This window comes from Macrotis lagotis, chromosome X (genome assembly GCF_037893015.1).
Source record: "Macrotis lagotis isolate mMagLag1 chromosome X, bilby.v1.9.chrom.fasta, whole genome shotgun sequence".
Taxonomy (NCBI): Eukaryota; Metazoa; Chordata; class Mammalia; order Peramelemorphia; family Peramelidae; genus Macrotis; species Macrotis lagotis.
The window spans coordinates 17,911,556-17,928,632 of NC_133666.1; the positions used below are offsets into that span (position 1 = coordinate 17,911,556).

Sequence of the window (17,077 nt, forward strand, 5' to 3'; positions counted from 1 at the left end):
CAGTAGTTAAAACTTATTTCACACAAAATTTCCCCAACAAGATGCCTGCTTCTGTAGCTCTCTCAAAAAGACTGCCTGCAGAACAAACTACTTTCTTCTCAGATTCTGTGCCTCCTGAACTGTTAAACCTTCCTTCCTTCAAAGATCAGAAAGATTCCCAGATAGAAATAAGTAATATTCTCTCTGGTCTATTTCCAGCTAATAGCCAAAAGGGAAGCTAAGTCATCATCATCATCAACAACGACAACTCATATTTATATGTTTAGGTGACTGGTACAAAACCAGGAGAAAAAAAAAGGTAAAAGTAATCCCTTTATTAAACCTAGAACAGACACAACATAGTAAATCTTGGCTGAGGCAACTTGGATCATACACATACGATCATTGCCTGTACTATTTTGTAGAATAAGGAACAGAAATGCTGTCTTAGCCTAGTTAATGGTGTCAACTGAAGCATATTTAGAGTGTGAAGCTTCTCAGTGGCAGGACCAAGTGATCTCACCAAGAACCTCGCACACAGGTACTGAGCACTGTTCAATTGCCATCCATTTACCATACAGCTATTCTGAAGCCAAGCAAGAAAACTTTATGTTTCAATGGAAGAGAAGAATGCCCTGAAAAATGCAATAGTCAAGTGAAACAACACTCACACAACTGATATTCAATAAATCAAACAAAAGTTAGAATCAACCACTGTCTATGGTTAATGGTTTTCAAGTTACAGAAGTTAGAATTGCTCACTCAAAACTAGTGCTTTGCCATTCAAGTTAAACACAAACATCTTGTAACAAAGAAATGGAACTGTGTTTACTTAAACCAAAATTCTCAAAATCTGTGCCCTAATTTGATATATAATCTGAGTACTAAGAGAAATCAAACTTTCATGTACACACTTTTCTAGAAACTGAAAACTTAAGTGGGGAAAAACAGGCTCATCTTTAAACAAATCAACAAACAAATAAAAACACAATACATTTGCCTCAAGTACATAACAGTGGCCTAAAAGCCAGGGTGGTGTGAAACACTGTACCAGTTTTGTTCCTCCTCTTTTCAACACCTGAATAACTCAAAATAATCCTTCTGTGAGAACAATCCAAAATCAACTTTTAAATTTAGGCCTCCAACAGCAAAGCGATTAGAATCAACAAGGGCAACTTTTCAAAGGTGTATATAGCAAATAAGGTAGTTCAGAAAAACATTTAAATTCAAAAACTTTGAAAACTATCTGAGACCAAGTAAATTAAGTTAATTAATGACAGTCCACACCTGGGGTGGCTAGGTGGCGAAGTGAATAGAGCACCAGCCCTGGAGTCAGGAGGACCTGAGTTCAAATCTGACCTCAGACACTTAATAATTACCTAGCTGTGTGGCCTTGGGCAAGCCACTTAACCCCATTGCCCTGAAAAAAAAAAAAAAACAACAGTCCACACCTGATTTAAAAAAAAAATCTTAATTTTAAAATGCTTATTTCTAGGCTCTATCCCATGTGTAATAGTATCCAAATAAAAATGCTAAGTGCTGTTTATAAAACAAATGACGATGATGAGGAAAAAAAGTCAAGACATATTAAAGTTATGTATTTTAAGAGTAAATGGGAGAATCTTTTCTTCCCCCAAAGTGAAATTTATAACATGCTCCAAACACTGTGTGAAATAGTCTTCAATTATATATTCGATGAAACGTGAGCTCACCACTAGCCAGAAGAGCCACATAGCTCCCGTGTGTCTTGTAGTTTGCTATAATACAACAGCCGCACAAGTAAATTAGAAATTTTGAAAAGACACACGCTGCCTATGGGAAACAAATCTATTTTGCCACTTGAGAACCAACTGTCCAAGTATTATAAAGTATGTGGATAAATACTACAAATAATGTTTGCTTGTTTTAAAAAAAAAACAACAGCAAAAAATTTTCCTCCTGAGTATCTGCTAATATTTGAGGACTTTTCTCCTCTAATTAAATTAGTCGTGTATCAAGTCACTAAAGCAATTTAGTGCAAGAATGACACTCCCAATTACTGCATAGTAAAGCACTTTGGCAGAATCATACAATCTCGAGAGGCAGAGGGGACCTCCGAGGCTAGCTGGTATCAGAAGAATGAAATCTACAAAATAATAGACAAGGAGTTATCCAGCCCAGGCTAAGAGATTTCTAATGAGGGGGAAGCCCAATCCACTTTTAGCTAGCTCTAATTGTTCACAAGTTTTTCATCACAAAAGCTGCTTCTCTCCAGCTTAAGTCTTCTTTAGTCAGCTAAGAACATGAAATCAATTCATGCCCTAAAAGTGGTATTTTGAATTAATTTCTCAAAGTACTACAATTGACAGACAAGCAGAGCAGTATTGGAACTAACAAGCCGAGTCTTCAAAGAGACAAGCTAGCACATTGTCGTGGGGATTCATAGTTTCATAATGCAGTCTCCTTTTGGGGCTTCTCCGTATAGGGAGATGATAATGTTCGTTCAAGTTCATCAAATTCGTAATAAAAGGGGGGGGGGATTTTAATTAAAAAATTCTTTCAAAGGAACTGCAATTCAATAATAGAGACCTGAAGCAAAAGGGCAGGAAAGAGGTGAGACCAGACCGAGCTGGTGGGTTACAATCTAAGAAAGACAGGCACAGAGAATAGTTCCTAAGGCCCTTTTATAGGCCCTGCAAGCATCATCAGATAGAAAGGAATTAGTACAACAGATCATGTATTTGCTCCGGCCTTTCTAAACACTCAGGCAGAGACAATAGCAAAAAATGTCCATTTCTGAAGTCACTAGAACCCAGCCTTCAGGACATGCTACAGTGAATCTGGGGGGTGTCCACATCCTTCTCAGAAGCACTTTCTTGAAATAGGTCCACAGAGGACTTGCTTCATGCTCTGTCAAGCCTACAGCAAATCTTCAGAAACCTTGTCCCTAAGCATATGAAGCATGGGTATGTATGCACAAAGCCATGCAGATATACCTAGTGTGGGAGAGGATCTCACATTTGATAATTATAAAAAATCAAATAAGGAGCAAAGGCAATGGCATTAGTAGTCAACAAAAATCTATTTTAAAACGACTGCCGAGAAATAAAATCATCTGCCTGCCAACTGAACTTGATGGGGTACATCTCTAGACTCCAACTCAGACATACCTGATAGAGTTCTTCTAAGTTGTATTTAATTGAAGTACTGTTTTGAATGGCTTCTACTGCTTCCTTCAGCTTCTGCCATGTTTCATCTGTATAGTTTTCAGGCAATTTAGGCTTGTCTAGAACATAAACAAAGGTTGATGTCAGAATTCTTACATAGGAGACATTGTCCCAAGTTTCCAAGAAGCACATCAAGCAGCTTATTTTTTAAAGAAGGGTCTGCAATCGAATTAACTAGTCATCCAGTGGTTCTCAAATAGAAAAGAGATTTAGTCAACCAACTGGGCAAAAATGTTATGTTTAGGGGCCAGTTAATCATGCCAAGTAAACACCAATTATACTGTTATACCTACTTGAACATTAAAGTAACCATTCTCTTTAAGCTTAGTATATATAGCAAGCAAAAACTTTAAAAAAAAAACCACCTCAAATCAAGACCTTTTAGATATTGTCTACAAACCTTGCATACAGTATAGCAGTATTAGAACCAACTCTCTTCTGTTCCTCCCCGATTTTCCAGACACCCAGCAAATCTTTTCCTCCTACAGAGTTCCAATAATCCTTAAAGTGAGATTCAAGGGATGGATGAGCCAGCTCCAAAATCAGAATGAGAGTCCTAATTTCATTCCATCACATATACAACCTTAACATCCACATGAGTTTCTATATGGACATTTAGCAGTAGTAATGAAGAGCAAACTAAATATTTAGAGAAAATTTTTTTCCCCAAAGCAAAAATCTTCAAGGACATCTTTTTTTTTTTTTTAAAAAGACACAACAAGTGTAACTGATTTCTTAAACAAATATGCAATACTCAAGGATCACGGCAAATACATCATTAAAACTTTTTTTTCCAGCAAATGGCAAAGGATTAAGACTAAGGATTCCTAAAGACTAATGCTTCCCATTCCCCCCTACCCCGCCTCGGATCACTTTCCAAGTCACTCTCCTTACCTAAGGCATGTTGAGTGGGAAAGGAATGAAGGAAAATACAAATATAACTTTGAGAAAGAGAACTATGTTGTCATGGAATAGTGACTTCTTCTGATTACATAAACATGTGAAAAGTCTAATCTCCTTACCATTAACTGGCACAGAAACTCGGAAATTTTTCCATTAAACTTAACTTTACAGAATGAGTCTTTTGACAAGTCAGAAGAGAGACCTCCAAGCTAGATCAGTTCATGCTTTTATTTTTGAAGATGGATTAACTGATAATCAGAGAAATGGAAAAATCACATCTGCATGATATTATTTATAAAAACTTGCTGTACTAGATAGAAAAATTCTAAAGAACACGTTTTCATATCAAAGATATTTCTTAATTCAATACCACGCACCTGAAGAAATTTATGGAAGTGATTTCATTTTTAGAATAATACATTTGCACATTCAATGCCGAGGCTTCAGAGTACTCTACAGATAGGTATAGGTCGGTACCAGAAACTACATTTTACACATGTGAAAATAGATTATGTTTAGACTAGTAAGACAGTCAACTATTGCTGCATATAGAAAAGCACCTGATGCCTCTAAAGCCAAGTCTACAGAAAAACGCTGCGGGTTCTGTATGGTCTCTCAAAACATCGTTTGGAAAGGCATGTTTCAAAATAAGCAGAAGCCGAGGACAGTGACTATGGAACTGAAAGTTCAGGTGACTGAGTTAAAACCGTAATGTGTCAGGATAGGGAGTTGGATGAGGTGAATTAGAAGGTTACTTGCAGTTTTAACACTGTATGACATGTTTGGAACTGTTCTCATTTAATGAATTCCTTACGTAGAAAAACAATGATCAGATTATTCAAAAGCTGGAACAGTTGAGCCTAATCTACAGGCTACATTATAAAGAATTTCAGTTCATTTAGATGGGAAAGCCTCACTGAGTTACCTGCATTTCTAAGAGCAAAACTGATAGGGACAAGACACTGGATATGTTCAAACAGAAACCCTCAGCAAAGCTTTTAATGTACCCTCTATGTGAAGTATATAATGTGATGTACTCTGCAGCTCTAAGGGGAGCAAAGATAATAATGCTGCATGTCTGGTTCAGAGCACTTCAGTGCTATGAAGCTGTGCTCATGTTAGAGACAGTCTGGGAAAAAGCAAACCAAATGACTAAGAGGATTGCCTTAAGAGGGGTGACTAATTGAGTTGTACATGGTTGGCTCGGCTATAAAATGATGAAGAGGTACAAAACATCTTGACCGGGATTCAAGCAATTTTAGAAAAACCATTAATACATGACAAAGAAAAGGGAGAAATGGGTTGAATGAAAAAAACACATCTCTGAAAGGTTTTTTATTAAGGATAGAAGGAAAGTAACTAGAGAAACTCCATTTATTAAAACAACTAACACTTGCAACACCACCAATTTGAGGCGTAGGAAAGATGTTTGGGATCGAATTAAGAGCTAGAAAATCTCCTTTTGCTATGTATACTTCAAATTCAAGAACAGAGTACTTAAAAACACAATCGCGGTCCTTCCTCCCGAAACAAATGTAATCATCTTTAAGAAAATTGAGGTTTTTTTAGCTTAGAATTAAGCTAATCTTGTAAATCCAATACTACAGCAATACATAGAGATTTGTATCAGCTTCTAAAAGGCTTTAATGCTAAGTTCCAAATACCTGATCTCCTGGGAGATCAGCTGTGGACACATGTCCTTCAAGCTCAAGAAACTAAACACTTTCGTTAGAGCCAAAGCCTGCAAGCTGCCTACCAGAGAAGAGAAAGAAAACTGCATCAATGTGTTATCGTTTCAGAAGTGTAGCAAAATGTGACCCAAGTCGTTACCAAGACTCCGTTTGACTTTGGAACAAATGAACAAATTAACCTGAAGTTTTAGTTTTCTTCGATTGTAACAGAGGCAATGAGAGAGAGAGAGAGAGAGAGAGAGAGAGAGACTGCTGGAAGATACACAGTAGCAACTCCTTCCCATTAAGTATAACAAAATAACATTAGCCTGAAGCGTGCAGAAAGCACGTTAAGGACTTTGGAGAACTGCACGGTTATCTCTTTCAGTCCTCGCTAGGGCAGTCAATAGAAACAGTATCACACCCCACCCCGAAGGCTGTCCTTGCCCCACAGGAGAGAAGTTTGCGCGTGTGCCGCCAAGCCCCCAGCAGAGCAGCTTCGCCAGTGTGAAGCGAAGTCTCCATCGGCTTGCCTCGACACCCCCCTCCCCAATCCCTCCGGATTTTAGCTGGTGTTACCTTTGAAGTTCTTGATCACCAGTTTCTTGGCTGAACCCGGTTTGCTGTTGGTGAAGCTAGAAATGGTGCTGGGGGCTTTGGTCAGCCCGTTTGCGTGGTGTCCCGTGGCCACCGAAGAGATTAATAAGCTTTTGTTTTTAAGTTGCTGCTGCTGAGCTACCCCGAGAGCAGGTGAGGAGGAGGAGGCCGATTCCTCGGCCATCTTCACCTCGAGTCCTAGCAGATCCAAGGAGTCCTCGAAACGCAGTTTCTTCTGGAGGTGCTGATGGTTGGGGGAGGCAACTGAAATCCCTGGGCAGGAGGCGGAGGTAGAAGAGGCTACAGAGGAGTTCCTGGGAGGGGGCGGGGGAGGGGAGGAGCAGGAAGCAGGGATGGGATCAAAGTCTTCTTTCTCGTTGCTGCTGCTGCTGCCGCTGCTGCTGCCGCTGCTGCTGCCGCTGCCGCCGCCGCCGCCGCCGCCGCCGCCGGGGTTGGTGCTGCTGTTTAACTTTCTCTTCTTGGCAGTGGAGGTGGCCGAAGTGGGACTGGGGCTGTTGTGAGCATCGGGGGTGGATCTGACCTCCTGGGAAGGAGGCGCAGCGGCAGCAGCTGGGGGGCTGGGGCTGGAGAAACCTGTTGGAAACATGAAAATGCCGGGGTCAATAGGCTGGGAAACATGAAGCCCTTCGGGTGGGCGAGAAGCAAAAGGCGGAGAAGCGGCCCATTCAGGACTGGGCTGAGCGGGGATGCAGGGGAGGGGGGAGAGGGTGGCGAGCCAGGCAGGGCGGGGGGAGGAGGGGAGGGGAGGGGGAGGGAGGGAGGACCAGGGCTCGCGGCTGGTCCCCCCTCCTGCTTTTCTCTCTCTCTCGCTCTCCCCCTCCCCGCCCGGCTGCAGGAGCGCCGGGGGGAGGCTCGCCGAGCGCCCGCTCCTCCTCCTTGTCTCTCTCCGGGAGGGGAGACGCCGGGCTCCGCGAGGAGGGGGAGGGCCACAGCGAGGGAGGGGGGGCTCCAGAGAGCAAACTGGGGCTTGTTATTGTCAATAGTACGAAAGGCGAAAAATGGCGGCACTTCCGCCCCCGTGGCCTGCCGGGAAGGGGGGGGCAGCCACTCCCGCCCGAGCTGGCGAAGGGGGGGAGGGCAGCGGGGGGAGGGGGGAGGGGAGCTGAGGAGAGGCAGCGCCGGGCGCCGGAACCTCAGCCTCCCTCCCCGTGGGCCTCCACGCCTCCCACCGTTCCGACTCCTCCGGGCCTCCCCGCGGGGAGGCTGGCGCCGTAACCCCTTACCGGCAGCGACAGGGCAAACACTTTTCATAGCGCTCGATCCTCGGAACCCGGGAGGTCCGCAGGGCGAGCGTGCGAGAAGGGGGCGGAGTGGGAGAGGAGGAGGAGAAACAGGGCGCGGACTGGGCGTGGGGGCGGGACGGCCGCGCCGGGAGGCGCCGCCGCATAGGTCGGTCCCCAGCCCCGGGGGGCGGGGGGCGGTGACGCAGGGCAAAGGGGCGGGGCTAAGGGCAGCAGCGAGGCGCTGGGGGGCGGGGAGGAGGAGCGGCCCCGGGTGGAGGGAGGAGCCCAAGTCCAGAAACTTTGCGAGAGCAAAAGAGGTTAGAGCAGTCGGTGGAGGATGCCTCGCCATGCCATAGTTTGGGCACCCGCACCGCGATCGGGAGCGCCCGGCAGGCTGCGAGGGCAGGGAGAAGGAAGGCAGGAAGCCGCGATCGAGGGATCTGCCTTAGGACGCACGAGGCTTCTTCCCTCCCCCCCGGTTTGGCAAGTTGAAACTAACATGGCACAGCGTCATGTGCAGAAGCCGGGCTTCCTTTTTTCGCAGAGCGTTCCGTGCCTCGACTCTCTGAACCAGGCTTAAGGATGCGCAAGGACTGTAGCTGGCAGCAAGTCCGGAAGAACTTCCCACCTCTGGCAATGGGACCCCCTGAATGGGGACTCGATGACAGCTAGCCGGCACCAAAGAAGGGGCAGCCAGAAGACGGGCAGGGGCCGGGACTACCCATAAAAGGGAGCAAGGAACTCAATGAAGCCCTGGAAGTGCCAACAGAAACTGGAAGTCACAGATGCACCGAACCAAAGAGAGCCAAGAATGGATCCGTATGGATTCCCCCCCCCCCAAATCAGCCACTCGGCAGCATCATCTTGCCCTTACAGAGGATGGGCCCACACAAAGAAGCAATCTAAGACCGACATCATTACTAAAGAAATATTTGTCAAATTGAATGATTTTTGTTGCTAGTAAGCACTTAAACCATTGGAATTAGAACCAGGCTAGAAACCCATAAGATCCGTAAAAGCCCCTCCCTACTCTCACTAACTCTCACTCAGCTCATAGTTCATTCCTACCAAAGCCATTTTAAGAAAACCTATGGAACGCATCTGTAAAAGGGTGGGATGGCGAAGGGAAAAATAGATAAACTTCCAAAGTCCTCTCAGCTCAAGATGAACTCAACTATAGGCATGACTTTGACAAGCCACTTAACCTCCCCAGATCTCAAATGTGTGTGTGTGTGGGGGGGGGGTGGATTATTTGAATTCCAGGGCCTAGTCAACCTGTTACCACTATTGCTAAAATCTTGAACCACAGAAACCATTTTAGAAAAATAAAGTCCATTCATCTGTAATGTAAGAGGGGACTGGAATAGACATCCTCTGAAGTCTCTTCCAGAGCTAAAACTATGATGTGTGACCATGGACAAGTCCCTTTACCTCCTAGGGTCTCAGTAGTTTCCTCTTCTATAAAATGAAGACGTTTTATAAGTCGTCCTCTGAGGACCTTTCCAGAACCACATCTAGAATCCTAAAAATTCCATTGTTGACATTTTCTACTCAGCTATTCTACAATCCAAAAATTGACATTTAATTACCGTACCTGGCACACAGTAAGGCCTTAAAATGTTTATTGATCAAATGACCTAAGAAATCTTCTGAAATACTTGGAACCGTCCCAAACAATCCCTGAAAGTTCCTTGTTTAAGTAAGTCACTTAACTGGAGTTTTCACATAAGAAAAAAATATCATGTAAAAATATCATTTGATCCACTTGATGACTACTCTGTGATGGAAAGCCTATACTTCCCAAATGAAGCAGTTCCAGAATCCCACAGGATAAGAAAGCATGGCTATATGACAACCTAAACTGTTGGATCAGTAAGAGCTTTATTAATCGTCTGCTCTATATACAGCACTCACGGTTTTTAACTCTGTCCTGGTAGCACTGGCCTCAGAAGCACTTAATAGGTTGGCTCTAGAAGTGCCCTTTGGGCACCTTTTAATACATTACTTTAGCTAACAACACCTGCTCCCCAAATATTTCCTCTATCATCCAAGTACCTAAATACTCCTAGAGAGTCATGTTAGCCTGGCTCTTTTCTTTTTTATTATTATTGTACTTTCTCAATTCCCTATCTGCTTTGTAATAGGAATAATAGGGCTTATCTTAGAAAAGATAAGAAAATTACAAGAATACAACCCAAGATAATGTATACTCTCCATGAACTTCACCAGGAACCTAGTTCATGTCAACATCGAGATCCAGAATGGTAAATCCTTTGAGGAGAAAACTGAGACCCACCAATCACAAAATTAGCAGCGCTATACCTAGGACAAAACAGTTGAGAAGGGCAATTTTTGTTTTAGGAAAAGGGAGCAATAAAACTTAAGAACCTTTAATCTCAAAATCATCTATTTATTATAATGCACAACACAATCTTTAAAATCTCTTTAGGAATGAAGATTACAACAATGACCAAACAGGTTTACTTTTACTACAAAAAAAACACACCCTAGCAGCTGAAAACAAACCAAATTCTTTCCTTTTAGACAAAAATAGAACGGTTTCTTCAAAGAACTCTTGAAAAGAGCCTAACAAAAAAGTTTTCAGCTGCATAATTCTGAAAAAAAGTATCCATGCAAGTTGCAATACAACTAAAAAAAATGTTTAATGAAAAGAACATTTTGTTTCGCAGGAATAACTTAGCAATGTCAAAGGAAAAAAAATGTATTAAAATGTTGCAAAAGAAATTTTGAAATTTTACAGATAGAGATACAATGTTTATTTTCCCAAAGAGGCAGCCTGTACACAAAGTATTTATTGCTGTGTCAACAAAGGATTTTTGTATATAAGCCTGGTTGTTTTAGAGCATTTTGCTCTCTAGAATCCCCCCATTACAATGCAAAAACATACGGAAGAAAAAACCCTAAACCAATATGAGATAATACCTTAAACTGATTTATTTTAGAACCAACTGAGATTAACTTTTTTAGGAATTACATCATAAGATATCCCTGGAATAACAGGACATGGGGCAACTGAGAACTGAGAAAGAAAAGGAAAACAACTGTTCACAAATTTGCCCAAGCTCTCTATTCTCTCAAATTCCTTTCCCCTAAAGGGTTTTCCTGGTCCACTTAAGCTTTCAGCGTCCTCTCTCTTTCACTTCAGAACACTTACAGTCTGTACCACTCAGCATCAGAAGTTTGAGAGTTGGAATGACCCATTAAAAAGCATCTAGTATCTCATTTTACAGAGGAAGAAACTGAAGTTTGGAGAAATTCTGCCTATTGTAACACAGTCCAAGTTTTTAAACACCAAATTTAGTACCTTTTCCATTAAGTCATTCCTTTTAACCCTACATCATATGATCCAATCTGTCAATGAATCTGTGATCTTGCTGATCTGAGTAACTTCACCAGTCACAAAGTCCAAGGTCACAGTCTATCATGACTCTCATCCACCTTCTTCACTCATGCAAGAAATCATCTACCACTTTATAATGATTGAACTATTTCAGGAGTGGAGGTGCCTGCTCCAAAAATGGGTTGAAAAATTCCTTGAAGTTGGGCGCTGTGCCTTGTACCTTGTCTAATAACTAACACAGTGTGGGGATTGAATTGCTTTGAGCTTTTGTGTCAAAGCCTAGGAGGCTGACCTGATAATCTGGGATTACTGGTAATGCTTGGAAAAAGCAGTGGCTCTTTTTAATATTACAAATGTACCCAGTGCCACATAATAAAGGAGAATTAGGGAGGCAGTATGGGGGTACAGAGCACCAAAGCTAAAGTCATAGGATGTGGGTTCCAACCTCACCTCAGTGTTGATTACCTGTGTGAACTTAGGTAAGTCACTTTACTTTCCTGGACCTCAGTTTCTTCATCTGGAAAATGAAATGGTTACCTCCCAGTCTTAGATCTAGGATCAAATAAAAACCTATAAATTCTCTGGCTCTCAGTTTTCTCCTCAATAAAATGAGAGGGCTATATAAATGTAAATATTTTTATATATTTTATTGTCTATATATTTATGTATACATATATAATATATATATACACATATATTTTGTATCATTTATATATTTTCTATGCATTCACATATATACAAATATAGTATATACTTATATTTAATATTTTAATATAATTTTATTTTCTATATTTATATATACATAAATATACACTTAAATATTTCATTCTGTTCTTTTTGTCATGGCAAAAAAAACCCTAGAAACTAAGGGGGGGTACCCATCACTTGGGAAATAACTAAACCAAGTGTGGTATATTAATGTGATGGAATACTATTGTGCTATAAGAAAGGATGAAAGGGATAATTTCAGAGAAATCTAGGAAAACCTCTCTGAACTGATCCAAAGTAAAATGAGTACAACCAGACGAACATTCTACACAGTAATAGTAATATTGTAAAGATAATAAACCACAGAAGACCTAATTAATACCATGACCAGCCATGATTTCAGAGGAGAACTGATAATGATACAGGTCACTTACTTCCTGACAGACATGATGGACTCAGGAGGCATTACTGAGCCCTATATATTTTGAACTTGGCCAATGTGGGCATTTGTTCTATTTGACTATACGTTTGTTTACAAGGATTTGATGTCCCACCCAAAAAAAATTGGGGGGAGGATAGAGGGAGAGAAAATATATACTTGAGTCTGAAAGAGGGCAGTCATCCCTTATATGACTGTCACAAGGTTCAAAGGATGCCATGTATATAAAGGGTTTTGTCAACCTTAAATATCAGCATATAAATTACATATACCAATTACAAACGTCCCTTATCTCAATAATCTAAGGAGAAAAACCCCAAAGTAACAATCTACACAATGACATAGTAATATAAATAGTGATTTGGTCTGAGAGAAGACAGAATGAAGCACACATCCCTTCTCTTGGTAGAGAGGTGGGGGGGTAGCTATGGGTACAGAAGGTTGCACATGCTGCCAGACTTGCTTGCTCTGGCAGTGAACTTTGCGATTCTTTGTTATTAGGAAAGGTTTAAAAGAAAGAGGGGAAGTATATTGGAAATAACTAATCTTTAAAAAACCCCCACAATTTTCCCTTTTGTTCTGTTTCTTCTTTCACAACATGATGATGGAAATATGTTTAACTTGATTGTACATGTATAACCTATATGCCATATTGGAGAGGAGGGAAGGTAAAAAAATCTGGAACTTAAAATCTTATAAAAAAAATGAACATTGAGAACATGTAATTGGAAAAAATAAAATATCGTTTACCAAAAAAACCCCAAAAAGGCATCAATATTTTAAATTAGAATGGTGGAAGAATCAATGCAAACCAGACCATTTATGAATTGGTTGGGGATGATTGGGCAGAGAAGAGGTTGGTGGAGGAAGACTTGAGAAAGGGGATAGATAGGAAGGAAACTATACCAGGTGTCTCCAAGTATTTAAAGGGGTAACAGAGATATTAGAGTTGTTCATTGAAAAGGAGATAAAACCCAGAAGATAGAATTGGGAGGCTGGGGGAAATTCATAAGATTCTAGACAGGCAGTGGGAAGGGGCCTTTAGGAATCACCTATCTTGTCTAACCTTCTAAATTATCAGATGAGAAAGCTAAAAGGGACAGAAAAGTTGAGTGATTTGCTCAAGCTTATATATTAACCCATTTTGTCAGTCTAGGAAATGTTTAGGCCACTCATTCCTAGGTTGGGATAGCTGGAGTTTTCTTCCAACCCTGAGATTTGGAAATCTACAAATTAGCCAAGGTCAGCTAAAAGGTCAACCAATTCTGGTCCCCTGACTTCCACACCCTTGATGACTGCCAACAAACTTACTGTAGCTAGAATGATCAAAATGCCTCCCCCTGGCTACCACCCCAATGAGAGTCAGCAGCAGCTTAAGCTAGGAGTGGCACTGAGTATGCTGCCCACTTAAATAGCCTTTTGTTTTGTGGTGGCAACTCGGCTTTAGAAATATTAATTAAATTTCATGCCACAGTCAAATGAGTAGGGGCACTTATTAATCTTGTTTTAAGTAACATAATAATGATAGTTGATCCTTCCACAGGCTTCAGTCTGTGATGCTATTTTAGTCTCACAACAACCTCTAAGTTGCTACAAATTTGATGCCCACTGAGGGGAAGTTACAGTTCAAAGTCACCCATTTTTAAACTCCCAGTTAAGCACACCATTTCCACTACAGCAAACTGCCCCTTACCTCAATTAGTACATGTGAATCTGTGTGGGTAGAAAGATATATTTAAGTGTAGAGAGGAGAAGATGATGAGGGGGAAGGAGGGAGTAAAGTCTAAGAGGTAAGAGAGATAGGAAGAGGGGGGAAAAAGAGACTGAAAGAGAGAAGGCCAGGGACAGAAAAATCCATAAAAGCAAAAGAAGAAAGGGAGAGGAAATGACTGACAGAGAGAGACATAAAGCTATAGATGGTAAAGATAGCCAGCTAGAGATAAGAGTTAGAAAAAGATCAAGAAAGAAATAGATAAGAGAAACTGAGAGGAGGTGTGAGGCAGAGAGACAGAGACAGAAAATGACAAAGAAGTTGGGGTAGAATAGTTGTTCTCACCAGCTCCCATGGTTCTTGAATCTTCAGATGCAGATGAAGGTGAGCTTCAATGAGCTGTCTCTCTTGTTCAGGTTGAGGTGATACTCCACATCGATAATTGGCGATTTCTCTTTAGCCACCTGATTGTAGGCTCTCCCGAGCTGATAGTGAAATTCTTGCCTCTTTCACCTTCCAGGATAAGAAACTTGCTATCCACTTAGTTTTTTCCTATTAAAAATGGAATACTATTTGTGTAAGATAATAAGGGGTTCTGAGAAATTGTCATCCTTTAAAATACACTGAAAGCAAAAGAATAAATCATTATGCTCATTATTCTTACTTTTTTCCGAACTACTTTTTGACCTCATGGAAGAATACAAAGAATACATAGGGGAGTGCTAGAAGTTCTTGCTTACATCATAATAGAGTTTTGTTTTCTAAGGAAAAGTAAAAGGGAACCTAGACAAGATGGCCAGGTTACCCAGCCTTCTTTGATCCTGTTCACATAGGGGATATAGTTCATTAATCACAGCAAGAAATATTTGAGCCAGACAGTTTTTCAAACAAGGGACTTGGGAAACATGCCATTAAAGTCAGGCAAATCAGCATAGAGTTTTTATTTTATTCTGTCTAAGTGAACTCAAATCCACCCTTAACTTCTTTCCTCAAAGATATGCTATCTATCCACCTTGGCACCAGGCCCACTAAGAGCAGCTGTGATTCTGATAGGAGTCCTGGAGAGTAGAAAGCAGATTGTTTTCCCCAGGGCCTTTGGTATTAGGGAGGTATGTAAACACTTCATTATATTTCCAATCACAGCAGGGGTTACCATGCTCATTTTTACTTCCTGTTCACTATACAATGACTTCCTATTTTGCAGCTTCCCTTTAATAAAATGTCTTAGCTAGAATAAAGAGATGGGATTTGAATGGGACATAGGAGTTTCCGCCCCCCCCCCAATCTCCCCAATAATACCTGGTATTTGGCTGCTTAACCATTAGGTACTCATTGCTTTAAGTTATATTGCTATTCCATAGGATGATAAGCTTTATAAGTCATATGAAGCATAACCCTCTCATTTTACAATTGAAGAAACTGAGAGCCAGCAAGATGAACGACTTGCCCCAGCAGTAAGCTGCAGAGACAGAATTTGAATCCTAGTCCCTGGCTTCAGAGCCAGTGTGCTGGACTCCACTCTAGCAGTCTTCTCTTAGAAAACATATACATGGCCCACAGGAGAAGTTAGCAGACCCTAATAACTGACATGAAAGGACACCTATGGGATATGGAAAGATAAGGGGCAAAGGAGTGAGAGGGAAAGTGGCACTCTAATAACACCTTTTGCCCAAAGCAGCTCTACTTAGGCATTTTATTTAAACATGGGGAAGTGTAGTTTTGCAGAACCCTCCTCAACAGAAGAAACTTATCTCTAACACAAAATACAACTTTGAATCATAGAAAACCATACCTACTTGGATGAAGAAGAGCAGGTCTTTTCTGAGCTCTGTTCATCTTTAGAATTCTTATGAAGTTTCCACCTTTATTATTACAAGTAGAATTCAGTGAAGTATCATGTATTCCACCTGGTCCTTCCAACCAATATGACTGTTTCATTCATTATTTTTTAGTTGGTTTTTTTTAAGTTTTGCAAGGCAATGGGGTTAAGTGGTTTGCCCAAGGCCATGCAGCTAGGTCATTATTAAGTTACTGAGGCTGGATTTGAACTCAGGTCCTCCTGACTCCAGGGCCGATGCTCTATCCACTGCAACACCTAGCTGCCCCTTGTTTCCTTCAGTATTAAACCTGAAACAAACTAGGTCACCTGATGCTCACTGGGACTTTATCGCCACTAATCTATCTAATCCTCTGACTTCTCCATGTTTCTTCACCTCACTTAAGTTCTAAACCTTCTTTCAAGCCTTTCTTATCACCCTCTGCACTCTTTTGGCTGAGAGTTTCACAGGATCCTTCACTGAAAAAAATTGCAACCATTCACTTGGAGCTACCTCTTCCTCCATTCTTCAAATTTCACACCCTACTCTACTGCCCACCTCTTAAGGCCAGTCTTCAATAAAGAAGAGATTGAGGAGCAGAGTCCTCAGTTATGGACTGGACCGGGGAGAAACTTGAGGAAAGTAGATTCACCAGCCCACTATTGCAGTAGTCCGGACATGAGGGGATAAGGCCATCATTAGGACGGTGGAAATGTTAGAGAAGAGAAGGAGACATATGTGATAGATGTAACAAAGATAGAAATGATAAGCCTTGGCAACAGATTGGATGTGAGGGGGAACAGGGTGAGAGACAAAGAGAGACGTCAAGGAGTGGTAGTGTTCCAAATTCTTTTTTTTTTTTTTTTTGGATTTTTTAAAAAAATTCATTATAAGCTTAAATACAAAACGAGTAAAGAAAAAAAAAGAACATCGCCATTCACACAGCAGAACAATAAGAGAGGATTCAATATACAGTAAATTTCCATCTCAAGAAAACCTATATAAAAAATACTACATATGGTTTTCAAGGCCTACCCTGTTTTTTTCTCTGCTTCCTTCTAGGTTTTCTTTTGTTCTCTGCTGTGTACTTTTTACTTTATTTTTTCCCTCCCTACTCCCCCCCATCTTAAAGAATACTTCAATTAAACTCAGATATCTCTATCTATAAATATATACACATATGCATATATATACTCATACACATATGTATTAGACTTTATTATGCATATTTACACTGATCTCTTTCTCTGAAGATAGCAAGTCTTTCCATGTTTTTCTTTTCTTTTTTTTTTTTTTTGGCTTTTTGTAAGGCAATGGGGTTAAGTGACTTGCTCAAGGCCACACAGCTAGGTAATTATTAAGTGTCCTAAGGTCAGATTTGAACTCAGGTTCTCCTGACTCCAGGGCTGGTGCTCTATCCACTGAGCCGCCTAGTTGCCTCC

At 41.2% G+C, this 17,077-nt stretch overlaps 1 protein-coding gene across 3 annotated transcripts in view; it reads right to left on the minus strand.

Moving 5' to 3' along the window:
• The window catches only part of CUL4B (cullin 4B), a 50,176-nt gene extending 35,807 nt beyond the window's left edge, over positions 1 to 14,369 (minus strand). The window contains exons 1-3 of one of the 3 annotated variants that reach the window (XM_074207185.1): positions 14,164 to 14,369; positions 6,338 to 6,949; positions 3,129 to 3,244 (exon numbers count right to left, since the gene is read on the minus strand). In XM_074207185.1, coding sequence (XP_074063286.1) covers positions 3,129 to 3,244; positions 6,338 to 6,949; positions 14,164 to 14,173 — 738 coding nt within the window. In that variant the 5' untranslated portion in view covers positions 14,174 to 14,369. Of the gene's footprint in view, positions 1 to 3,128; positions 3,245 to 6,337; positions 6,950 to 7,599; positions 7,673 to 8,098; positions 8,115 to 14,163 lie in introns of those variants that run through there. The other 2 variants (XM_074207186.1, XM_074207184.1) reach the window with 2 other exon arrangements.
• Positions 14,370 to 17,077: the final 2,708 nt, after the last annotated feature.